Raw genomic sequence first — 26,803 nt, forward strand, 5'->3', positions numbered from 1 at the left:
GAACGATGTCTCCAGGTACCTAACCTCCAGGCACTGCCCTGAAAACGCCTCTTTTGTGCGTGCTCACCGTGCATGCCGTTCCTCGGCAGGGACTGCCTCCCAGTCTTGGCCCTAAGAGCCACTGCTATGCTTTAACAAGTAGCTCCTGTGTTGCTGGCACCAAGGACTACAGTCTCTTCTGGCAGAATGGCTTGCTGCAGACTGCTCCCCTCAGCTGGGGGAGTGGGGAGGACTGGGTGAAGCCAGCACTCAGCTTGGTACACTGCCCACACACATGCTACCGAGAATGGTCCCTTTGTGTTCTCTGCCTTTACAACTCTACCTCAGATGTCACCTGGTCCACAATGTTTTTCTCCTAGCGCTTCCATAGCTCTTTGTATGTTTCTTTCTGTAATGTTTCGAAGTCCCTTCCTGGAACCTTACTCATTCTTGTCCAACTTTCATCTTTAATTTACCTTGCATCAGCACTTACTGACTGATCTGGGTCGCTCTCCATCCCCCTTTTCTGTCCTGCCATCGTACTCCTCACACCTGGCTAGGGCTTGGTGAAGCAGGTGAGAGGAAGCATCCTAACATCTACCTGGGCACCCTGCCACGTGCAGGCCGCTGCACCGCGGAAACCAGCATTCTGGGCCACCACCAGCATCGACAGTGGGGAGAGGCTAAAGTGACATTATATATTATGTTCTAGACCATTCTTCCCTCAGATGTCAAGTTTAATGCCCTTGCTCAGTGGCTCAAACATATTTTTAGATTTTATTAGTGGGGGGGACACATGTGTGTGGGTGTATGTGAAACTCAGAGGATCCTGGGGATCAAACCCAGTTCACGAGGCTTGGCTATAGGCACCTTTACTCCATGTGCCGTCTCAACAGCCCAGGGTGCATTTTTTATTGAATGCCAAGAACTGCACTGGACACTGGGGAGATAATTTTGAAAAATTCAGCCAACATCTGGGGGGAAGTAAACTGAAATTGTGTCTCAGGGTTCTGATATTCATGTAAGACTGAAAAGGTGGGGCCCAGCTGAGCACTCCACCCTGGCCCTGGAATGACTGCTGAGTGAGGGGACCCTGGAGAGACCTCATCCCTGCCCAGGCTAGAAGCTGATACCCAGCAGCTCTGCAGGCTATGTTAGGAACCAAAGGATGATGGCTTTGGAGCCTCAGAAAAACCAGCTTGTGGGTGGCGTGGTGCAGACCAAGACTGCAGACACAAGTGTACCTAAAGAGATAACATCCTCTGAACTGCTCTTGGCACACTCACCTAAGTCAAGCTCAAACCAAAGGCTGTTGACATTTCTTCTGGACAAGTCAGGAAAAGCTTCAGACTGAGTGTGAGCCATTTCTGCCCCCGCAATTCCAAGACCATAAAGAAGGAAAGATGAAGCCAGGTGTGGTGACTCACATCTGTAATCTCAGCACTTAAGAGGCTGAGGCAGGAGGATTGCCAGGAGTTCAAGGCCAGCTAGTGCTACATAGCAAGACCCTCTCTGAAAATGCTAAGAAAAATGAGGAAGCACAGAAAGGAGCAGGCGGGGTGGTCAGGAAAATGTAATACATTAAGTCAAGTCGGTGCTGCCCATTGGGTGTGTGTCTGCACAGCATTTGGGCTTAATTCTGGACACTCTTTGGGTCCTGGTCATAGGAGAAAACTTCCTCCGCCTCAGCTTCTGTGGGGGCCAGACTCAGCCTCCACCCAGATCTGTACCTCCCAGCATGTGATCCTGCCCAGGCCATAGTGACTCTTTACCCTACTCCTCAGCCCAGGGAACTGAGGTCAACTCTATGCTCCCTCCAGCCCCTAAGCAAGGAAGAGTTGTCGTCTCCCAAGAGCTTCAGTGAGTGGGCAGTCCAGCAGTGTGGTGACTGCAGGGACAGTGGGCTGAGCATGCTTTCCCAGGGCATCTGACTAAACTGTCTGCAGAAGCCTTCCTAGAAAAGGTTAGAACTCTGCTCACCGCTGGTGGGAAGTTAGAGACTGGCCGAGTGCTCACACGAACTCATAAAACATCTGATGCCCTCATGTGCCAAAGGCCAGTTTGGAGGCTGAGACTGGGGCTCCTGCATGCTATCCTAGCTCTTAGAAGCCTGAGGCAAGAGAATGACAAGGTCAAGGCCAGCTCAGCTACATGGTGAGTTCAAAGGAGCCTGTGCTACATAGTCAGAATCTGGTGAGAATAAATGAATGAATTGTTTGGGGGAGCTCCCAGGTTTCCACATTATTGGCCACAGAGAGTGAGCCCAGCACCTCACTGTGACGCTAAAACCCAGACTCTGATTGGCCAGTGCTATAGGTGAGACTCTGCCCACCAATAGTCAGTTAACCAGCAGAACCCATGTTCAGCTGACCCAGCCCATGAGCCAGCCAGGTGTCTCAGCCCATCCTTCTATTCTCCCTAAACCTAGGACGTACCTGAACAGCTCACCTGATCATGTGTCCTCAACCACCCTCCTATTGTTCCAAAAGTAACCAAGAAGTGCCACCTGCCTGTCCTCAGCCTCTTTTAAAAAGCAGCCAGGCTGTCAATTCTTAGCAACTTGACCTGTTGAGGGCCTTGGGAAGCAGCCCATCCATGACTCTGACCAGTCCCATCCATTTACCCTCAGCCAGGCAGCCTGTGCTGAGTGCTCCTGCAAATTCACCTGTTAACTCTTTGCACACTGATAAGGACTCCTTATGGATCCACTGGTCCAGCCTAGCCCCTCTATCTCTCAAGCACTGAAAGGCACCCAGCCTGACCAGCACAGAGAAGACAGTGAATGATATGAAAGAAATTTAGCAAAGACACAAGATCTTAAACAAGAAAAAGAAAAACCACATCTTGGAGCGAATGAAGTCAATAAATAAAATGAAAAATACAGTTGAAGGCCTCAATAACAGAATGGGTCCAATCAGATAAGAAATAATAGAACAGGAAAAATTAAAAAGAGAAGAAAACATTAGACTCACAGGTTATGATTGAGTAAACACATTTTCAACATTCGAGTTACAAATGCTATAGGAGAAGACCAGAAGAAAGAGTCAAAAACAGACCAACAAGCTGGCCAGACATGGTGGCACAGCCTTTAATCCCAGCACTCCAGAGGTAGAGACAAGTGGGTCTCTGTGACTTTGAGGCCAGCCTGCGTTACATAGTCAGACCCTATCTCAAAAACCAACAAAAAGTACAAGCTGTAGTCACCAAAACAGCATTATATTGGCATTAAAAACAATTCATATGTCAGTGGGACAGAGTATACAGCACAGAAACAATCCCACATACTTAACACCAGCTGATTTTGAGCAAGGCAGCCAGCCAAAACATCCGTTAGAGGAACCTCTTGAGTTATGTGCTGGGAAACCTGGATATCCACTTGTGTTTTTTAAAAAACCCAGATCATTGTTTCTCACCATATAAAAAAATGAATTCAAAATGGACCAGAGGCTTAAGAATAAACTCAAGAAATTACCAGAAACCAGGAGAAATGCTTCAGGACATTGTTTTAATTAAAGATGTTTTGGGCCGGGCGGTGGTGGCACACACCTTTAATCCCAGCACTCAGGAGGCAGAGGCGAGAAGATCTCAGTGAGTTCAAGGCCAGGCTGGTGTACAGAGCCAGTTCCAGGACAGCCAGAGCTACACGAGAAACCCTGTCTCAACCCTACCATTCCCCCCCCCCAAAAAAAATGATGTAAGAAATTTTTAAAAAGCAATTGCAAAGAGAACCACTTTTTGAAAGCATCAATTCCACCTTGGGTATGAATCCATGGGGATTCGTACATCCCCATGTTTATTATGGCATTGTTGGCAATAGGCAAAAATGGGAAAGCAACCTGATGGATGAGCAGGTAAAGAAACTACAGAGCATATTCACAGTGGAATATCAGTCAGCCATCAAAAATAGTGAAATCCTGCCATTTGCAGCTACGTGGCTGGAACCAGAGGACACTATGGTAACCAAATGACTCAGGTACAGTTCATGTTCACCACTTACATGTGGAAGACAGAATGCTGACCTCAGGCAGAGAGTGGATCCAGAGCTTGGAAAGGGAGTGGAGGTGGAAGGAGGATGATTGATGGGTACAGGGACAGTTGTTAGGAGAAATGATGTCTGTTGTAAGGCAGGATAGAGAATAACTATGTGGATAGATATAGCAGAGAGGAAGTCATATTCCAGCAAAAAACAATGACTGGTGGATTATGCCAGGTTCACTGATTCAACCATTATATATCTTCCATATGTATTGAAATACACTGTACCTCATAAATATGGACAACTAATATGTCATGAAAATTAAAATACAAAGCCTGGAGAGATGGCTCCTCTAGAGAGCCAGAGCTCAATTTCCGGCACCCACGTGGTAGCTTACAATGGTCTGTAACTCCAGTTCTAGGGAGTCAGAAACCCTGTTCTGGCCTCTAAGGGTACCAGGCAGACGTACATATACATACATACAGGCAAAACACCCCTCCCACACACAGAGAGAAATTTTAAAAATAAAGAAAAATAAAATAAGCAAGCTCTCCAATCAGAGTCTAGGAAAGGGCCCGCTCACACAAAGGGAAGGAGACACATGTGCAAGTAATTTGGCCCGCTTGGCGTGTTAGCCCCAGGTGACCACCGGCCTTAAACTTCTTACTGAGACACTTGCACTATGTTATGAAGTCAGCCAAGGTTTGAAAGCAAGGAGGGAGGGGCAGCATCAGACGTGTGTTTTTTAAAGGCCACTGCCTAAAATGGAGAGAAAGGATTGCAGGAGGTGTGAACCTGAGCAAAGAGGCCCTGGGAAGTGTGGTCAAAACAAGGAGAAGTTTGTGGGATGTCAGGGAAGGACACAGCAGGAGGCTGGTGCAGGTTTGCATGAGAGGGAGGCATGAGCCTGGGCCCCCAGTTTTGGGCAGCTGGCAGATCATGAAGCCAGTTGCTAACCCAGAGGAAAGCACCTTGGAGCCAGCTGCTGAGCTCCTCCAGGAGACGCTGAGCTTGAAGTTCCCCCTAGAGATTTGCATAGGACTGACTCCCCCAGTTTCTCTCTGCTGAGAGCAACATTGCTGTGACCGCTGTTTTCAAAGATAAGTGCTGGTGCCACTCCTGACATAGTAAAAGGACTGCCCTCGCCCGTGTCTGATCTGCTGTATCTTACCACCAAACTGATCAACGTAGACCCTCTCCTCACCTTCCCTCCCCTCAAATTCTTTATTTTAGAAGCATTTCCATGCCCTAGGCACCATGCTGGGCACAATGAAAAGGAATAACACAACCCGCAAGGTCAGTTCAGAAGTGGAATCAGACATAAAATCACACAGTGCAGACTGTCGTATATGAGGGTGCAGGGTGCTGGGAACACGGGAGACACCTGGTTAAACCCAGGGACCAAAGAAGGTTTTTTCCTTAATGTGAGTTTCCAGACTCATAACTCTGCTGCCATTGTTGTACATAAAACCATTTGGCCCTGTTCTGATCGTCAGCTTCTGGCATTGAAAGGCCAAGGGAGACCATTGACACACTGGTGAGTGGTGTCTCACCATCATCCAGTGGAAGCCGTCTTTCTTTTTCTGTCTTTACATTTCATTCAGGAGAGGTGGGTGCTAGAATTGTGAGCAAGTGGGCTATATATGTCAGTATTGGGTGTGTGGACCTGAGCCACTCAGGGGGCCACTTGATGCCACACACATCCAGAACCAAGCTGTGTCTTTTCTGTTCTCCTGACCTCCTCTAGGCCTTCAGACTCACATCTCCATCCTGCCTCTCTTCCCTGCTAGGCGGCCCTAGGAGGGGTATGATGGACAGTACCTGGAGGAAGCTGTCTTTGGTGGGGAAATAGTAAGAGGATTTTTGGGAGAGGTGACTCAGGACTTGGATGTTGAAGGTAGCAGGGCACATATTCTAGAAGAGGGCATCTGCAAGCTGAAAACGCGCGCGCGCGCGCACACACACACACACACACACACACACACACACACACACACACAAGATGTTCTGAGGACTGCAAGCAGCTGGGCATGTTTGGGGTGTGGTATTACATCCTAGAGTGCTGGGAGAGGCCACCCAGGGCCAGATCCTGGGCGAGCTTATAGGCCATTTAGAAAGATTTTAGAGTCCGTTCTAAAAGACACAAACAGCTGGGTCAGCAAGCTGGCTCAGTGGGTAGAGATGCTTGCTGCTAAACCTGATGACCTGAATTCAGTCCCTGCCCCCTCCATCATGGAGGAAGGAGAAAACCATCTCCCACAGGTGGTCCTCTGACTTCCACATGCATATGCCTGCATGTACACACACACACACACACACACACACACACACACACACACACACACACACACACACACACTTTTTTAGAGAGCTGTGGACATGGTTGAGGTAAGAGACAACACTGTGATCAGGTTTACTCTTTTAAAGGGCTGCTGTTGCCCAAGGCTTCTTAAAATTTTTCCACTCGTGACTCCTTTTCACCCAGGAAACTTTGATGTAATCCCTATGTGTAATATATGAGCCAGATGTAAAATGTACTCCTCCCTGTTGCCCCTCCCACCCCTGGGAGTTCCCACTCGCCTTTCTTAATAACTCTGCATTCAGTCTGCTTTAAAAAACAGGTATACAAATCAGCATTTGCTGATAATAAGTCATAAATTTGTTTTATAATTCTTTGCTATATGTATACATGGACCATTTAATGAAGAGTAAAACAGATTTGCATACTAATGAGATAGATATGCCGTTCTGCAGGACAGAGAGAATCTCAGCACCTTTCAGAGTTGAGCGGTATTCTGATTTTATAATCACCAGTGCTAAGAATGCCACTTTACACAAAATGGTACATAACAGCAGAAACATGTTAGGGCTGTTTCCGAAATTTCTGGAGATTCTGTCTTAATTCTTAAGTCAGAATTCCTTGACTGATTCTTTTTGATCAAGTCCACAAACTGAAGCAGCAATGTTTAAATGAAGCATTCTGACAGTATAGTGCTAAGGTACATTGGTTTGATACATGCTAAAGAATAATGGGAGGAAAACATTAGACATCTTTGTTTCCTCATAATTAAACTGTTAAAGGTTCTATGAATAACAGGGGGAAAGGGCTGCAGAGATGGCTCTGTGGTTAAGAACATGTACTGCTCTTGTAAATTACAGGATCCAAATTCTGGTTGCAGAGCTCATATTGGGAGACTCACAACTATCTGGAACTCCAGCTACAGAGGGACCCAATTCCTCTGGCATCTATAAACACCTCCATTCACACACTTTAAAAAATAATGAAGATTAGACATTTTTAAGTGTAAAAAGAGAGTAGTGGAAGAAACAAAGAAAGGCCAGAGAGATCGAGTTAGGAGAAAACAGAATTTTGTCCTCTCTAAAATGATAAGAGGCAATATAAGCAGTGTATAATAGAATATAAAATGTGGTTTTTATTAGATTCAATAATCTACTTCTAAATATTAACATAAGGGGGAAATCCTTTGTGTACATTTATCACTATAATATGTCTTTTGCAGTATGTTTATAATAACAGCAAAAACATCAGAAATAACCTAAATACTGAATATCTGTTAGCCAAGAATGATTCAAGTCTATCTATATGACAAATAGTATGTATTCATGAAAAATGATGGTGTCCAACTGTGTTGACGGAAATCACCCTTAATTTATATTTAAAAGTTTTAAGAGTGAGGTATGGGAACAAGGTACATAAGATAATTCCACTTGTGTTGTATGTCTGCTTATGGAAAGAGAAGTCTGAAGTCTTCACACCCATATCACCAGCATCACCCATAATATCCAGTGGGCTTTTTTTGTGGCCTCTATCTTTGACTGACTTCTATTAACCTTTCTTGAAGCTTCCTGTTGCTTGTCTTCTCTGAACTTTGTCTCCTAGGCTGGCATTCAGGACTGAAAAATGGCAGACTCCATCCTGGGAGAACCCTTCAGACCCAACAGCTCATTCATGTCCTGCCAGGCACTAAGGGGCATTCTTCCTAGAAACACGAAGTCAGGGGCACAGTTTCCCTGGCCCTTAGTCCCTCTGAGCCTACATAATTCTTCTGGAATAAAACCCTTCCCAGGGTCTCTGGGTACAAGTTTCCTCTCCTTGCCCACCTCTCCCACCCTCTAGGAAAGTCTCCTGGCCATCCCCTCTCCCACGCCTTCTGTTCAGTCAAGGGGTTATTTTTAACAGCCTTGTGTATACCATGCTTAAATCCTGGCAAAGCACCAGTGCTTTGGGGTAGATGTTCAGGATGGAAATAGTCTCTCCCCACCTCCCCCCTTCCAGGGTTTTCCTTTTAAAGAGAGAAAATAGCTAATCCAAACTGTGGACAGCTCCACAAGAAAGTTCCTGGACCCCAGCACCAGTGACCCACGAAGCTGTGCTTCACCCAGACCAGACTGGGAGCTGGGACTATTGTCGGCCCAGAGTGAGCCCAGGGAGACCATGGTATGTGCTAGAGTCTCTGTGGCCAGGATCATGGAGAGTCCCTAGCAGATCTCCCTTCCCCAAACTGGAGACCCTGGACCAGCAGGAGCAGCCATCCCAGACACTCCAGCACTGGAGAGTTCTATTCTGAAAAGCCAAAGTTGTCGGGCCTTTAACTTCCCCTATGGCCCTTCCTGTGCCTTTCAGAACCACACGGGACAAATTTAGCCTCTCTTCTACACTATTTGTCCAGAGATTTGAAGCTGGTGATCACATGACTTCAAGTCTCTGCCCCCATGAGGCATCCTCGGGAGCCCTTTCCCATCTTGGTGGGCCTTTCCTGAATCAGTTCCATTTATTACCATTCCCTTTAAGGAACCCCACTAATAGATCATGTGCTTCCTCCAGGGGTGGCCTGACAGAGAATGCTATTCGTAATAACCAACAGTCCAAGCATGCTACTTTTTTAGTGACCATGCCACACTGACTCTTAGTTTCCTTTCTGTTGCTGTGATAAAATACCCTGATAAAAAGCAAACTAGAGGAGAAAGGGTTAATTTGTAGCTCCATGTTACAGTCTGCCATGTCATATGGGGAGTCAAGGCAGCAGGCACTTGAGGGAGCTGGTCACATCCATGGTCAAGAGCAGAGAGAGAATGAATGCATCATGTCTCCTTGCTTGCTTGAATATGCCCAGCTTGATTTCTTCACTCTCATATAATCCAGGATGTCCTGACTAGGAAATAGTGCCACCCACAGTGGGCTGGGCTTTCCATAATATCAATTAACTTAATTAAGACCATCCCCCACAGACATGCCCACAGCTCAAACTAACATAGACAATACTTCACTGAGACTCTTCCCAGGTACTCCTGGTTGTGTCAAGTGGATAATTAAGGCTACTCGGCATGTATGATGGAACTTGTGGGCCCAGACCAAGCCTGGATGCCACTTTGTAGTCACATCCACGCGACAGGATCAGAAGTGTACAAGAGTGAGGTAGGTGTTTGTAGGTAACACTGTGAAGAATGGAGGAGACTTTCTTAGGGCAACTCAGCAGCAAGCAGGCCAAGTGGAGACCCCTAGTCTGCAGTGATGCCATCTATGGACCTAACAGGTTCTCTCCAGCACCCAGCTGAGGGCAGAGTGGGGATTCTAGAAGCAGCCTACCCCCAGACCAGAATAATTGTCCTTCCTGTTGGGATTCCTGCATAAACACAGCAACACAGCATCTGTTCTTAGTGAGGAGAAACATGCTCAGGGTTGATATCTGTTTGAGAAGGGTGCAGCCATGCGGCATGTGTCACACCAGGCTGAGAACTAACCCAGGATACTTAGTTCCCAAGACCTTCCCTACATGCAGGCACAGCAGCGTTCTCTTGTGGATGGTGTCTTCTTGCCTTCGTTGGAACAAAGTGTCCAAAGTATGTGACACTAACCTGGAAGTCCCGGGACTTGATAGGGTGCTTGCCTGGCATGCGCAGAGCTCTACATTCAATTCCCCAGCACAGCATGAATCAAGGCTTGGAAGGACAGGTTTTGTGGTGCATGCCTTTAATCCCAGCACTCAGGAGGCAAAGGCAGGCAGATCGTTCTGCGTTGAAGACTGCCCTCATCTACATACAGATCAAGTTCCAGCCCAACCAGAGCTACATAGTGAGACCCTGCCCAAAAATAAATAAATAAATTGATCATAAAAACAAAATGAAGCATGGCAACTGGTAGGACACTCGGAGGTGGACGAAGGAGGGTCAGAACTGCAGAGGTGGCTCCGTGGGCAAGAGCAGGCGCCTGCTCAAGCATGAGGATCTCAGTTCAGATCCCAGCAGCCATAACAAAAGCCAGGCACAGCCACGCAAGCATATGTTAACTCCAGTGTTGCTGGAGCAGAGGTGTCAGGACTGCTGGGAATTGCTGGCTGCCAGACTAGATGGAGTCAAAGACTCTACCTCAAAGAAATAAGGTGGAGAGTGAGAGAGCAGGACGCCCGACATCTCTGACTTCTGTTAAGTGCGTGCACCAATGCACATGAGCATACGTGGTGAATTCAAGGCCAGCCTGTGATACATGACACCTCGTCTCATGATGAATAAAAATGAAAAAGAACCCAATCAAGAGCCCTGGAGAAAAGGGGTAGGGAGCATGCAGCCAGACACGGACACGGCAGGAGCCTTTGAAAATGAGACGTTAGCCTCCACTGTGTCCACTGGGGTCTGTAGGAGATGTCGCTGTGCCTGGGCCTCTGACCCAAAGCTCTGCTGTAAAGATGGGCCTGTTGAAGTGTTCCCAGTAACTCTGGAACCTCCAGACTCCTGAGCTGGAGCAAAATGGCTCGCACCCAGCCAGAGAAAGCAGTGTGTGGAGCACACAGAGCCTGGCCTGAGGCTGAGGGAGTCCTGTTGGGCTGCTATCAAGCCTGCCTCTGACCTGGCACTCCCTGAGTGAGAAGGGCATGGCTGATACCAAAACTGGGAGGGGAGGGAGGAAGATGAGAGGAACTGCCAGTTATTGAGCAATGTGGCGTGCCAAGACTTCCTACGCCTTATCACATATCATCTCTACAGCCACGGGGGAGGGAGGCAGTCTGCTCAGCCCACATTACATCCATTCACCCTTCAAGTATTTAGTGAGTGACGATTAAGTGTCAAGCGCTGCTAGCCATGAGGGAAGCTGACAGATATCCCTGCCCTCGTGGAAAGCATGTTTCAAGTGGAGAACATGCTCAGCAGCAGGACCTAAAAGTAAAACTGTGGGGTGTTCTCTAGCAGAAAGTGTTGGAGGAAAGTAAAGAAGCATGGGGAAGAAAGTGCCTCAGGAGCTGCTGCTGTTTCAGACAGGGGGTGGGAAACAAGAGCAAACCCGAGGGCAAGGAAGCTGACCCAAGGAAGCTGAGCATGCACAGCTCAGATGAAAGGTAGGGGTGCGGTAGAGATGCAGTTGGGCAGCGCTGTGGAGGTGGTGGACAGTCTGCTCTGGTTGTTGCAGATACTTCAGTGCAGTGGGCTGTCTGTTGAAGTATGGAGAGAAAGTCCGACGGGTCATCCAGGAGACTAGAGAATGTCTGGGCTCAAACATTGTGTGACGGCCAGCAGCGTAAGGACCTCTGTGAACTCAAAGTGAGACCAAGTAGGGTGTACCTCTCTCATTCATCTTTTCTGTGCTGGTATGTGGGTAGGGTCGGTGATGCTAACCAGTTTCTCATTTACAAGCGGAGAGGAAAGCAAGGAAGCCAAGACTGAAGGCCAGGCAATGATTACAATCACAGATTTGGGATTTAAGGAGGTGAGAACTGCAGCGAGCCAGCAAGAGAGGACAAGATGGCGGGGGATCCCTAGTATTGAGGACAGCTGCATTTAGCTGTAAGAATGGATGAGCCACCTGTAGACAGTAGCTGGAACAGGCGGGGAAAAGCAGGTACCTGGAGTAGACGAGGTCAGGCATATCTGCCTTCAAGTTCCCAGTTTCTGTGTTCAGAAGGAAACTTGTCTCCTGTTTCCCACTTTTTGAGGAAGGGGGACCCTAAAAGCATTGAGACTGATAACAACTGCTTTTAGAGCCCCGCCCACTTCAATATTGACAGAGCCTACAGCCCAGAGGAGACACACCTGCTAAGAAAGGGGTGATGGATTTTACCAAACACATGAGTCACTATTGGTTTGTGATCATAAAGGCTCAAGGCTTTCAGAAAGGTCAAAAGGCAGAATGAGAAAGAGGGAGGGGAGAGGTGGGAAGAGAAGGAGGGAGGGAGAAAGAGGGAAAGAAAGAACAAATATGAAACAGAATTGGGGACTTAGCTGTAATGTGGAAGACACTGAGTCTCCTGCCATCATAAGGCACAATGATGTCAAGGACAAGGGATTATCACATGAACCAGTATTAAGACTTCCAAAGAGGAAGCAAGGTGGCTGGGACTTGCTCATCTCCGTGACATTTGTCCCTACTAGGATTGTCAGTGCATGTCTTGGGGAGCTGTTATGGGTCCAGAGTAAGTCTCTAGCCCTGGATGGACAGCATGGGGTACAGATTGTAGCAAGGAATCGAGGGAGCTAAAGATGGATCTGGATAAGGAAAGCAAATGCTGTAGCCCTGTAGTTTGTGGCTGCAACCGGCCCTTGTCCTGTGCATAGGGTCTGCTAAGCGTGCTGTTCTAGGTACTAGGGATGTAGTATTGAAGGTAAAGTGGAACTCAACGGTAGAGCACACGTTTAATTTACACAGGGTCCTGAATCTTGTCCCTTGCAGGAGAGAGGAAGGGAAATGTCAGCCAGTTTCTCATGAGTTCAAAAACAGCTCCCCTCCCAAAGCTAGGCAGTGGTGGTGCACGCCTTTAATCTCAGCACTTGGGAGGCAGAGGCAGGTGGATCTGAGTGAGTTCAAGGCTATCCTGGTCTACAGAGTGAGTTCTAGGATAGCTAGAGAGCTACATAGTTAAACTCTGTCTCAAAAACAAAACAAACGAATAAAACTAGGCCTTACAGAGCTAGACATATGGAGAAGTTGGGGAGGACTGAGGTGGTAGGAGGGCCACACCTGTGTCATGCAGTGACTGGAGTTCTAACTGTAGAACAATTCTCCCTAAGCATTGAGACAAATGATTCTTAAAGCTGTCGCTAGCTTCTCCCACTCCATTTGGTGACTGATCTGGTGTTATGAAAGAAACAATCCTGTCACTGTAGCCTACACCCAAAGTTAGCCACAATGCTGGAGCCCCTGAGCCTGAGAAGGCAGCCAGAGTACTTTCCTAGGAGCACAGTCCCCTAGGGAGCCTGCATGGGAAATCCCAGGAACAGCCTGCGCTAATGCATCACCACCCTGGGGCAGTGTCACGGAATGTTGTGTAACCCAGCATCATGGGTATGGAGCATGATGTAATCTAGTCTCCTGGGACAGGAGTGCCCCCCTTCTTTGGCTAGCACAAGTGGCACAACTTCCCCTCTTCCCCAAAGACCACCCTCAAGGCTCTAGGGCAGACGGTTGTCACTGAAGTGGGGAGCCAGGTGTAGGGTATGTGGATGGCTCATCCCATGGGCTCTCTGGGTAAGATGCTCAGGGCGTGGCTGGTTAAGTGTGTCCTTAGTTAGCAGCCACCAGCTCAACAGAGGAGACTGGGTGTCTGGAATCCATTTGACCACACACACTCTCAGCATTTTCCCCACATCCTTCCTTAGACCATAGACAATAGGGGGTTGTAGAGTAGAAGGTGAGTGCCCTCATGCCTGTCTCCAGGCCTCCGCCTTGGCCCTCTCTCCTGAAGGTGGAAGGGTCTCCTCTGACAGAATAGCCTTTGCTCACTCATTGTCACCTGTGTCAGTCCTGAACAGAAGAAAGCAAACAGCTGTGACCCCCCCCTTTCTCTAGAACATGTCTGTAGGGCTCACTGGGTTCTTGGGGCTTCTCTAGAAGGTTTCTCTTGCATGGCTCATGAGGCCAGAACTGAAAGCAAGCGCCTGAGTTGATATCACTGTCAGTTGAGCCATGCCCCCTCCTCCCCACTCCTGCCATGGTCTGGACCGTTACCTGTCACTCAGTTCCTACAGCCCTTGGTGAGTCAGCATTCCTTGTCCAGTGGTCGCTCTGCTTGGCTCCTGTAGTCATGTTGTCTCTCCTGTGTGCAGTGAGGCCTCCCTCTGCCGTTCTCACCCAAAGCTACTGTGAGTGCTGAACAGGCCCTCCCAGCTGAGCCAGGATCTCCCCATCTCACAGTCCTTCTCGGTCACCTCACAAACAAGAGCAAGGTACATACTTGAGGGAGAAAGAAAAGGAGTATGGCCTGATGACAGGAACAGGCAGGTTCAGCGGTGAGCAGGCTGTCCAGGGTTGGCCTCATGAGGTCTGAATGACAGTGAGATCGGAATAAAGATTGGAAGGAGGGGGAAGGTGAAGTCAATGTATATGTGGAGGAAGAACGTTCCGGGCCAAGGAGACAGTTCAAGCTGAGGTCCTAAGGCAGCAAAGGGTGAGCTCGTAGAACCAGGAACTACTAGATTAGGTCAGAGGGGAAACTGAGGCCTATGGGCCACTGCAGAGTCTCTAAATGGGATGTGAAGGCATTGCGAGCAGACAGCTTGATCTTGGAGGGAAGGACTGGATCCATTTTGCCAAGAGTGATAGAGAAGGATGTCCAGCAGACAGAGGCGGTTTTGTGGATTTGGGCAAAGGAGGCGCTCAGACCTCATCTACCAGATCTTATCTGCTATTCGAGGCACAGGCCTTGGTGCTGGAGGACATGGCAGTGCACAGTTCAAATAGAGTTCGGGTCCCCATATAATATGGGAGAGGAGAGGCAGTGGGCCAGCTTTACATAGTAATCCAGGAGATGCACTAGAGAGTGAATCGGAAGCCTGCGGGAGGTAGACACCAGCAAGACCTCTCTAAAGAGCTGCACACAATGCCAGCCTGGAGGAAGGTCCAGACACCAGGCAAGTTTGCTCTGTCTGAGGGGAGCAGAGGCCATCACTGCATGGGAGCAGCAAGAAAGGATAATCAGAGTCGAGAGAGCAGATGCAGCTTCCACTCCTTGGCCTGTAGTTGGGTTTCCTCAGAAGGCTCATGGCAGAGGAATGAGTGGCACATGGGTGCTTTAGGAGGACATCTGGGGCCTCTGAAAGCAGGGCAAGGGTGGAAGCCGGCCACCAACCATTGCAGTAGTCAAGTGACACTGGGTGGTGGCAGAGGGGAAGGCAAGTGGGCCAACCCAGAATGTGGTTAGAGATATAGCACTGGCAGGACTTGCTGACCAACTGAATGAGAATCAGCCAAGAAAAAGAGATGAGTCAACAATGACTCGGAGGAATGCTACCTGGCTGGCAAAAGAGGGATTTGTTTGTAAAATAGGCATTCCTCCTGTAGAATCCAAGGCTCTGGGCAAGTGGCACTGAAAAAGTGAAAATGACCTTTTCCTGGCTTGGGGCTTGACCAACAGGGTTAGGCTGGCCTTTCTCACCATGACTGCCAGAGCCCCAGGGTGCCGTCCTCCGTGCTCAGCCAGTTGCTTAAGTCCATCGCTCTCCTGGCCTCACAACAATCCCCACATTGGGCTGAACCCATCTGACCACTTTTCCTGTGTGTGCTTCTGGGCAACATAGCACATCTGCCTTGGCCACACACCAGTGCCAGCCTCAGTGCTGCCATGGCTTCATGGTCCCAGCCTCCTGGGACTGCTCAACACCGCTCAGAGGTCCTTGTCCCTGGCTGACTTGTCATGGGACTGTTGTAGCTCTTTACCTTTCACAGGTCCCCGCAGTGCACATTCCCCCAAGCCCAGAGAAGACTGTGTCTGCTGAGCACCCCTGGGCTCCTCCCTACTGCTAAGCTCAGGACAGCCATCTTCACAACATCTCAGATGACCTCCTCCCTCGAACTTTACATGTATTTCTGTGCCTCTCCCTCCAAAGTCTTCGTTCCTTTTCTCCCCTACAGCCCTTCTCTCCTGGCACTTGTCTTCTTCCTCTTGGAATGCAGATGTGGCATTCTTCCTATCTGGCCGCACTCTGGCTTCCACTTTGGTCTCCCCCACCTTTACGCTTTAAGAGTGGTCACAGTTCTCACTTCACTTTCTACCTCCTGTGTCTTCAGCTCCTGCAGTCTGGTTCTGCCCTCTCTCCAGCCCAAGCAGTGGTTCCCTAGGGGGCTAGTGACTTTCGTGTATTCTCACAAGCAACACAATGAATAAGAATGTGGCTATAAATAGTGCTGACCCATAAAGTCACTGTGTTGATCAAATAAGATAATGCATACAGAGCTCTCAGCATAGGACCAGGAACACAGGAAGGGTTCAGGAGCTGTTTGCTGTTAACTGGATGATTATTGTGCTTTCATCTAGCTGCCTCTCTACCTGGCTGCCTCACCCACAAAGGCAGAGGCTGAGTTCTTTATTGTCATATTCTCAATGACTAGCGCAATGCCTGGGATAATACACTTAGTATATTGGAGAGACAGATGGCAGATTCTGGGGACCAGTGGGACCATGCCTTGGGCTCTAGGTTCTGTGACCTGTGTAGACAGCCTGATCATCATTCAGGTTCTTCCTGGGTAGAAACAACTACCATGCTCTCTATTCTGTCCTGCAACTCGCCACAACTTTCCCTCGTTGCCTCCCACCTCCTCCACACTAGGTAGAGGCTGTCATCAGAGTCACAGGGAGCCTGTCAGCAGGAGCTCAGACACTGCCCCTCCAGGGCCTCTGGCGCAGACTCTCCTCTCCTCCTTCAGCACAGGCTTCCTTGCCTGTCATACATGTCAGGCTGTGGCTCCAGCCTGTCTGGACACAGATGTGGCCACAGTCCCTCTACAGGCAAACGGCAGTCACTAATAGCATTTCAGACCTGGGGAGTAGGGATTGGTTCTCAACAGTGTCAACATCACTGAAACCCAGCTCTTTGAAACTGGGAGACCAAAATGTTCATAAGGGGCTGGGGAGATAGCTCAGTTGGCAAAGAGCTTGACTCATAAGCATGAAGGCCTGAGTTCAATACCCAGAATCCATATTAGAAAGCCAAGTGTGAGCCTGGAATGGTGGCACACACCTTTAGTCCCACCACTCCAGAGGTAGAGGCAGATGGATGTCTGAGTTGTTAGAAGCCAGCCTGGTCTACAGGAGGAATTCCAGGACAGCCAGGGGCTACACAGAGAAACCCTGTCTCAAACACCCACCCCCCACCCCCGCAAAAGCCAAGTGTGGTAGGGCACACTTGTAATTTTAGTGCTGGGGAGGCAAAGGCAGGCAAATCCCTGAAGTTCACTGGCCAGACAGTCTAGCCTTATTTGGCAAGTTCTAAGCCAATAAGATAACCTCTCTCAAAAGACAAGGAGGACCATATGTGAGGAATGATTCTCAAGGTTGACCTCTGACCTTAGCATGCACATGAGGAACTGTACAGACATAGCCATCCAGACCTTCACACGTGATTAGGATTCAACCTGAATTGGCCCTAGAAGATCCATATTGTCGGGGCTGTCACCCCAAGCTACTGCCTTTTCTCACAGCCCACAGATACTCGAATAGCACCAGCCGTGTGCTTGGCGACATTAGGAGCACCACGGTCTGGTAGAGAACCAAATGATGCTGTTACTATTTGATAATGCTAAGAGCACATTATGCACAAAGAACATGATAGAACCGGGCAGTGGTGGCGCACGCCTTTGATCCCAGCACTCAGGAGGCAGAGGCAGGGAGATCTCCGTGAGTTCAAGGCCAGCCTGGTCTACAAAGCTAGTTAGTTCCAGGGCAGCCAAGGCTACGCAGAAAAAACCCTGTCTCAAAAAAACCGAAAAGAAAAGAAAAAAAAGATATGGTAGTCAGTTCAGTGTGCTTAAGGAAGGTGTCCGAGAGGTAGACATGCTACAGGCAGGCCTTGGAGAGTGAGTAGGAGTTCATGGGAATGAGGCAGGAAGAGACTTCCTGGCAAGGAGGACAGTGGCAGAGGCATGAGGTGTTAGGAGCCCACTGGATTCTAGAAACTATAATTATGTAATTATTAAATACACCAGAGCCAAGGGGAAGGAAGGGAAGTTGAAAGGAGCTAGATTGCAAATACTTACACCAGACTGGAGGGTTGGAACGCATCTTCCAGGGAGCAGTCGCAGCTGGTGGAATCCCACACCAGACTTCCAAGCACAAAGGAAACGTGTTCATTTGGATGACTAAGCCTAGTTAGTTGCTGAACTTCCCGAACCACTTAAACCTGCAATTTGTTTCTGCTTTCTCCTGGGCATCCTGCAGATGACAGCTTTGTCCATGTAGCTGCAAGATGGCTCCAGCATTTCTAAGCCTGGATTGGCCAGCTTTTTTTTTTTTTTTTTTTTTTTTCCAAAAGGGCCAGACAGAAGTTATATTTGGCTTTGGTAAATTGAGGTTGTATTTGGGCTAGATGGTCTCTGCCACAACTGTTTGGCTCTGCTGTTGGAGCATGAAAGCAGCTAAGAACCGTTGTATAAATGAATGGGTGTGGCCATGTTCCAATAAAACTTTATTTGTGGGAACAGACAGCTGGCCTAGAGGCTATGGTTTGTCCAGCCCCTCTTCTGGGATTTGTGATCTTTATAGGGAAAAAGAAACCTTCCACCTCCCCCAGTGTCCAAATGTCTGGTCTTCTTTTAATATCATTTTTTAGCTTTATTTTATGTGTATGTGTGTTTTGATTGCATATATATTACATGTGTACCTGGTGCCCTTGGAGGTCCAAAGAGGGAATCTGATCCCCTGGAACCAGAGTTATGGATGGTTGTGAGCTGTTGTGTGGGTAAGCCCAACCAGGGCCCTGTGCAAGAGCAACAAGTGCCCTTAACAGCTGAGCCGTCTCTCCAGCCTCCTATTCTTTTTAAAATTACATTTATTTATCTGTCTATTTACTTAGTGTGTGTGTGCTCAACTAGGAACATCTGGGATGAAAAGTGGGATGTCGTTACCACAAAAAGGGGCTGAAACACAAACACCCCATGCAAAGTGCCGGTAAGAGAGCTTGAACTGAGCATCCAGAGTTTCCAGTGATTCTGCGGCTTGAAATGCACTGACACAGCCCCGGGGAGCCGGCCAGCCCTGAGGTGCTGACGAACTTTCCCCATGTACAGTGTGTGCACCTCCACAGCTTTACTGCACCCCGTCAGAACATTCCTTGCTCATTCTTTCCTTCCTTTTGCACTACTCTCCCTAGGTGGGACCAGAGAGGGCAGAGTCTCTGGGGGGCAGGGCTCAGGCTGAATGAAGTAGGTAGACACCCTTCATTCTGCCAGCCTCACCTTGAAAGAAGGGTTGCTATGGTTTCCTTCCCTCGGGGCCTTTGTCTATACTATTCTGCTGCTCCAATGCCCTCCCCAGAATTCTTTGGCAAGCTCCTGATTACTTGTCACTCAAAGCCCAACCCAGTTTAGTCATCATCTCCTTTCAAGAAATCTTTCCTGTGTGCCCAATTTAGTCTATAACCTTTGTGTCCAAGATCCCAGCTCCGAAGGCGAATTTCCCTAGGATTGTTTCCTGGTCTCTACCATTAGCTTCTGAAAGAAGGAACCAGACTAGTTTACCTTCATGTACTCAGTTAGCACTAGGCCCACAGCCTAGGATCAAATGGGCAAGCAGTGGCTGGGCAAGAAGTGCATTCTACAGTTCCAGCTAGTCCTGAGTGGGCTGTGGAGAATGGAGCTTCATGTGGAATTGTACTTGGGGGTTGACACCTGCTGTCTTTCTCGTTACCTGTGAGCTTGCCTTCCAAGGGCACATGCCCACCTAGCCAAAAGATTTAGCACCTTTCTCCTTAGGCTCTTACTTTCCCTTGGGAGAGGACAGCAAGGCATAAAGCTGACAAGACATTTAGAACTCATCTATCTTCCCCGCTTAGCCATATCCCAGGGTCTTACCGTGCAAGACCCTTTATGGCGGAGCTACAGCAATTAGATTCTAAGTTAGACCGGGTAGGTCTTACAAAGCCTGCATCCCTCTGTTTTGTGTACCAATCCTTCTCACTGGGGATTTCAAAAGGTGGGTTCCCTGGGACCTGGCTTTTCCCCTACTGGATAGAGTCGTTTTCAAGCTAGGAATGGGACAAAGCCTACAGCTGGGTCTAACAGACAAATGTGCTGTGGTGTCTCGTCCAAACCCTCACTGCAAGGCTCTGCCTTCTTACTAAGCCTTCTATGCTTTCCATGTTATGTATGGAAGAAGCGGCTAAGGGGCTGGCCACCCACCGAACACACATAGAGAGCTGAAGTGGATGAGTGTTCTAATCCAGCAAGCTCAGATACCGAGGCACCTTCTCTATGTGGATGCACGGAGGTGGAGAGTGGCAGGAAGGAAGATCTATGCTGGGTTTGCTGGTGCCCACACATAACCCATCACTCATTATGATAATATGACCCAGTCAACTTTCCTGGTGGCCTCTAGGCATAGGTTTGATGCTCTGAGTCTTAGAAGGTATTTCAGATTGGGCTGGTGATATGGCTCAGCAGGTACTTGCCATCAATCCTGACCACCTGAATTCTAATCCCAGGAACTATTGTGGTGGAAGGAGAGAACTGACTCCTTATAGGCTGTGATATTGGTGTTTACACACACACACACACACACACACACACACACACACACACACACACACACCTTGTTTTTATTAAATGTTACACCCTTCGCTGTACCTCAGGCACACTGCTGAGCTGGAGGATCCCTTAGGAGGGTCCTGTGCTATCTTTCCTGGCTGTCAGGCTGCCCTTGGTCCTATCTCAGTGTTTAAGCCTGACAGCAGGGCATCCTCCTGGCTCCTGCCTTGCCATAGAGTCACTCAGTTGGTGCCGTTCTAGGGCCCCAAATCCCCCAAACTACTGGGCTCTTGTATCTAAGGAAAAAGAACAGGCAGGTCTCTACAACTTCCGCCTCCTCCTCTTGCACCTTCTCACGCACTTACACACCCTGCTGGAACCCGATCCTGGGGCTGCTTCCAGTGCTTGCACTCTGGCAGGGCTGGCGGGCTGGGGCCTGTTTGTTAGCGGTTGCGTCACCCTACCCTGCTACCCACTAGGCCAGGGCAAACAGGTGAGGTGCCCCACACCCCTAATACTCTGACCAGTCATTCCCCAATCATCCCTCACCTGAAAAGCCACCATGGCATTGGCCAGGCCCCCTACTGGGATACTGGTGTGGAGAGGAGCCCCTAGATGCTGTGCTGTTCTAAGTGTTATGTGAGATTCTACCACAGGCCACCTAGACAGTTGACAGCACACATACACACCACCTTCATTATAAGCCGCCCCCACATTTCCTGTTGTTTGTGTCACCTGGCCTAGCTTCCAAGGCCTCTTAGGCTCTGAGCCACCTCACATGTGCCCAACAAGAGTGCCAGTGAGAAGAGGACAGGTTCACCTGGGGGAGCCCTGGAAGGTTTCCTGGAGGAAATGTCAAATTTCCCAAGTAAGCAGAGAAGCAAAGTTTGGAGACTGGAGGAGGGCCGTGTGTTAAAAGCAGAGAGACGACACAGGTCAATGTGTGAGGACCAATGTGACCAGGGAGCCACAGATACAGCGTAACCAGGAGAGCAGTGATCCCAGGGGGCTCGTGTACAGCTGGGATGAAGAGGGGCAGAATTTCTTCTGCTCTTTCTAAAAGTTGTGAGAGGTGTCTGTAACTAAAGGGGGTAATGTGGTCAAGAGTTTGTTAAGGGGCCATCGAGATGGCACAGTGGGTAAAGGTGGTTGCTGTCAAACCCAATGACTTGAGTTTAGTCCGCAGGACCCACATGGTGGAAGGAGAAAAGTGTCTCCCACAAGTGGTCCTCTGACCAATACACACACACACACACATGAAACATATAAATAAAAGAAACATTTATTTTTAAATATATTTTATGTGTATGGGTGTTGTCTACATGTGTAACTCCGTACCATCTGTGTGCGCACTGAGACTGGAAGAGGGCATAGAATCTCCTGGGATTGCACTTACAAATGGTCGAGGTCTGCCATGTGAGTGCTAGGAACCGAACCTGGATCCTCTGGAAGAGCATCCAGTGCTATTCACAACTGAGCCATCTTTCCAGCCTACAAACACAATTTTAAAACATTTTTTCAGAAATCACTTTAAAAAGAAAGCATAGTTGATTGATTTTGCTCCATGAGAAAGACCTGTGAGCAGAAAGAAAATCCATAGCACGAAGTCAGCAGCAGCTCTGGTGGAGGAGGGCTTGGACAAGGAAGCCAGATTTACAAAGAGGTGAAGGGACTGGCAGAGTCTGAGAAGCAAGAACTGATGAAGTTCTCGTTTGATCGTCTTGGGTGAGACTCTGCCCAAGGAAGCTGGGAAGGCCAGAGTTTGTGGAGCATGTTTGGAAAAGCTCCCAAGCAAAGATGAGCTTCAAGTCTATGAATTGGTGGTGGCGTCTGCCCAATGTATATGTGTGCTCATCTGTGAGTAGATGTATGTGTTCATCTGTGTAGATACACGTGTTCATCTATGTATAGATACAATGTGTTCATCTGTGTGTGGATTCCTGTGTGTTTATATGTGTGTATATGTTCATCTGTGTGTAGAAGTGTTCGTGTGTATATACTCATCTGGGCATGTATGTATATGTGTTCATATGTTTGTGTGTTCATGGGCTTGCGTATGTGTTCATTTGTGTGTTCTGGATGAAGAGAGAAAGTTCTAGCTGAAATTCCTTGCTGGTCCCATAACATAATAAAAGGTACAAAGGTGTGCGATTAGATTAATCTCGTATTAGGTCTCGTATTAGGCACTCATTGTGCCTCATGAGTGGGACAAAAAGAGAAAGGAAGAAAAGGGAGGATTTGGTCCTTGATAAGAAAGGCACTGAAGAAATGCATGTGGGCTCTAGCCATGGAGATAATAGACTAGAAATGTGTTTGGAAAGCAAGAGGCACAAGAGAGAAGAGAAAATGTAATGTTAGAAGGGTGTGTGCAAATAGTATTGGAGATTGATGTTTTCAAAGTGATGAAAGATTCCAGTCTGTTGCTGAGAAACTGAGGCTGGTGTGGTGTAGAGCTATGGAATAGAAACATGGGTGACTAAGACAAAGTAAGTTCTCTTAAAACTTTTAGGACATTGGTGTTTCTAAAAAATGATGAGAAAGGCTGGGTTTGAATGCAAGATGATGCAGATGCTGAATCTTCAATGCATGTGACAGATTTGTAGGTGATTTATTAAAAGCCTGGTAAAAGTGGTGATGATGGTGGTATTGGTGGTGGTGGTGGTGGTGGTGGTGATGATGGTGGTATTGGTGGTGGTGGTGGTGGTGGTGGTGGGTGGGTGGTGGTGGTATTGTTGGTGGTGTGGTGGTAGTGGTGGTGGTAGTGATATTATTGTTAGTGGTGGTGGTGGTGACATGAAAGTTAGAGTGTTAGCTGTGATTACTGTAACTTCCAGTATCCACCTTCTCTTCTGGGAGTTCTAAGGGAAGAACACATGACAATGTAGAGTGTACCACATTCTGTTCCCATCCTGAAACTCTAACCCTCTAACCAGGAGAGCCTATGTAAGGCTAAGGAAAGAAGGCTGGAGACTGAGCTAACACAAGTTGAACTAAGGGATCAGTGTACACTGTCCTTAAATCTGTACAGCTAAAGTCAGTGGTACAGAAAGAGGAAACCAGGGTGAGCGCGTGCACACACACACATAGACACACGGACACCTAAGAAAGAATGAAGAGCCATAGCATAGTCCCAAAGGAGACAGAGTCTGTTGATAGACTTGGGAATAGATAAAATGGATCCAGTCTTTACACCAACCAAGATGGATCATGATTAAATGTGAAAAGGAATAACAAAGTTCAGAAAGAATCGTGGATGGGTTTCTCTGTCGCCTAGAGATGAGAAAAACTTAGTCCTAAGACTCAAAGGCCAGAAGTAATAAAAAGGGTTGACAGATTCCTGACATTTCTTTTAAAAGAAGGAGGAGGAGGAGATGGAGGAGGAGAAGGAGGAGGAGGAGGAGGAGGAGGAGGCAAGGAAAATGCCACAAACCAAGTAAACTGGAGGAAATGTAATTTTATCCCAGAGAGCTTATATAGTTAATATGTAAAAAGCTTCATGCCTTAAAGAACGGAAAAGTCTAAAGCCTGTGGAAAGAAACACCAAGAGATTTAAACAGAGTTCACAGAAAACCACAATGACCTTTTCATAGGTGAAATGATTAACGATCTTATTCATAACAACATGCAGCCAGGTAGGGTGGTGCAGACCTGTAATCCCAACACCCTAGAGGCTAAGTTAAAAAAGTCAAGCAGTGGTGGCGCACGCCTTTAATTCCAGCACCTGGGAAGCAGAGGCAGGCAGATCTCTGTGAGTTCAAGGCCAGCATGGTTTACAAAGCAAGTTCCAGAACAGCCAGAGCTGTTACACAGAGAAACCCTGTCTCAAAAAAAAAAAAAAAAAAAAAAGGAGGAAGAAGAAAGAAGAAAAAGTCATGGTTCTTTGGGAAAGGCACTTGTCACACAAACGTGGCAACCTGAGTTCGATCCTCAGAACCCATATGAAGGTAGAGAGAGAGAAACCACACCACAAGTTGTCCCCTGGATTCCAGACATGCATTGATGCACGTATGAACACAGAATGATAAATAAATACATGAATAAATATTTTCATTGAGAGGGAGGGAGGGAGGGAGGGAGGCTAAAATGGCAGTGAGGGACCAGGTGAGGGGGGCATGTGTCTGTAATCCCAACATTCTTGAGGCAGGAAGATGGCTGTGAGTGCATGGCCAGACTGGGCTACACAGTGAATCCCCTAAACTACATAGCCAAACCCTGTCTCTAAATAAATAGATAAATAGATAAATGAGTGGATAAATAAATAAATAAATAAATAGTAAAATGGGGGGCTAGAAAGATTACTCAGTGGTTAAGAGCGCTGGCTGCTCTTCCAGAGGACCCAGGTCTTTCCAGCACCCACATGGCAGCTCACAACCATCTATGACTGCAGTCCCAGAGGATCCAACACCATCTTCTATGTGATGCATAGACATACATGCAGGCAAACACTCAGACACATCAAGTAATAAAATTGTAAAAAGCCCCAAAGTAAATAATAAATAAAATGACAGTGAGGTACCATTTCTTTGCTATCAGAGTGGCAAAACTGGTTTAGCAATGTCCTCTTCCAGTGTATCAGTCTGGGGAATGGAACTTTATATATTGCTAATGGGTGTCACAAAGTGTCACAGTCTCTGTGGAGAACAGTGCACAGACCCAGTTTGCTTTTGATTGAGCAGACACACTCCCAGGATCCTTTTATTGGCAAACAGAAAAGATATACGGGGTCAGGTGTGCTGACAAATACCTATAATCTCAGCACCTGGGAGTCTGAAACAGGAGGGTCACAGGCTAGCCTGGACACAGTGAGATGATGCCCTTAAAAGAAAGGGAAAAAAGCGATATGAAGCTATTGCTATGAAGCCACTGCTGTTGGAATTTGTTTCATAAAACATTAAAAACAAAGAAACTGCATTATACATGGCATGTAACTGTCAAGGAATATTATCCAGAATATGCTATGGGATGATACCAGGATACATTGCTTACTTTGAAAAATCAACAGTCAGGGTTGGCAGTGGTTACACACACCTTTAATTCCAGCACTCTGGAGGCAGAGGCAGGAAGATCTCTGAGAGTTCTAGGTCAACCAAAGCTGCACAGAGAAACCCTGTCTCAAAAAAAAAAAAAAAGCAAACAAAAAAATCAACAGTCCAAATGTGTATAATATGTTGCCTTTGGGGATGGAATGGCATTTAAGAAGCTGGGGCAAGAGGCTTTCAAGTTTGAAGGAGGATGAGGGAAAGGGAGGAAGGGTGAAGAGGAGGAGGAAGACGACGAAGAAGGAAACAACCATGAGGGAACAGAAGTAATGGTAGGAGACAGGCACAGGTGAAAGCTGGCTTCTCTGAGTATTTTGTTTTGTGAATTTAATTTGGGAACTATATAAAGCTTTATGACATCAAAAGATCAGATTCAACTAAAATGAGAAAAGCAGCCCTATAGAACAAAACAAAACAAAATCCAACTCATGAATTCAGCTCATAGGAATTATTTCAAGTGGCAAAAGCAAAGCTGTTTTCTGCACTTGTCATGCTATATAAAAGTTTTCCCTAAAGTAACAAAGAAATGCCAGGGAAGCTTAAATTGGGTTTAGTTTTAGAGTGAGTAGGCCAGAGAGATGGCTCAATGGATAAAGGTGCTTGAAGCCAACTGAAGAACCTGAGTTCAGTCCCCAGGACCCACATGGTGAAAGGAGAGAGTCAACTTCTACAAGTTGAGATCCCATCTCAAAAAAGAAAATAATAAGGGAAGCACAGTATAAAATCAAGTAAAGTCAATAAACATGAATTTTATGTTATTATGTGAGTTGTGCTTCAGTAAGATAGTTGAAATAGAAGGCAAGCACATTTGTTGTAAGCCTAAATTTAAATTGAGAATAACATTACAAACTATTTTTGTTGTTGTTCAAAAAGCTGTTTCACCTAAAAAGGCCTGGGGACAGTGAGTGACCTATAGGCACAGGAGCATCCTGGCTCTACAATGGGCATCTCTCTGCATCATTTCCAGCACCTTGGGCAAATGACAGAGTCCAGCTGGAGCCAAGAAATGGACTAAATAAATCTGGGATATCTTTTCACGGGAAGAAAGCCAGATCTTTATCAGAGATTTCTAGGTACATTCAGCAGCTCAGAAAAGGTATACCCAACAATCCAGGAACCAAACTGAAAAGGCTCTAGTGGCCAAAGACAGCTTGTTCTAAATATCAAAGAGTGATAGCTACAGTGAGTTGGCATTATCAAATATAATAAAATGTATAACTCCTTAATGATTTAAAGAGGGAAAGAATCTCACTAACCAGCTCTAAAAGGCACTAAAGAGTCATCTCATTGCCCTGAAAATTGGTAAATGAAGAGGAAAATCAGGCATTTTCTTCATCTTAACTGTAT

At 47.4% G+C, this 26,803-nt stretch overlaps 1 protein-coding gene across 10 annotated transcripts in view; it reads left to right on the plus strand.

Annotated features, from left to right (window-relative positions):
• St3gal3 (ST3 beta-galactoside alpha-2,3-sialyltransferase 3) overlaps positions 1-26,803 on the plus strand; it is a 215,611-nt gene that overhangs the window by 152,033 nt on the left and 36,775 nt on the right. Inside the window, exon 1 of one of the 10 annotated variants that reach the window (XM_027399033.2) lies at positions 11,273-11,307. The exons of 8 other annotated variants lie outside the window; for them this stretch is intronic. In XM_027399033.2, coding sequence (XP_027254834.1) covers positions 11,288-11,307 — 20 coding nt within the window. In that variant the 5' untranslated portion in view covers positions 11,273-11,287. Of the gene's footprint in view, positions 1-11,272; positions 11,308-11,395; positions 11,510-26,803 lie in introns of those variants that run through there. One more of the 10 variants, XM_027399031.2, reaches the window with a different exon arrangement.

Source organism: Cricetulus griseus, chromosome 2 (assembly GCF_003668045.3).
Source record: "Cricetulus griseus strain 17A/GY chromosome 2, alternate assembly CriGri-PICRH-1.0, whole genome shotgun sequence".
In the NCBI taxonomy this organism is placed as follows: domain Eukaryota; kingdom Metazoa; phylum Chordata; class Mammalia; order Rodentia; family Cricetidae; genus Cricetulus; species Cricetulus griseus.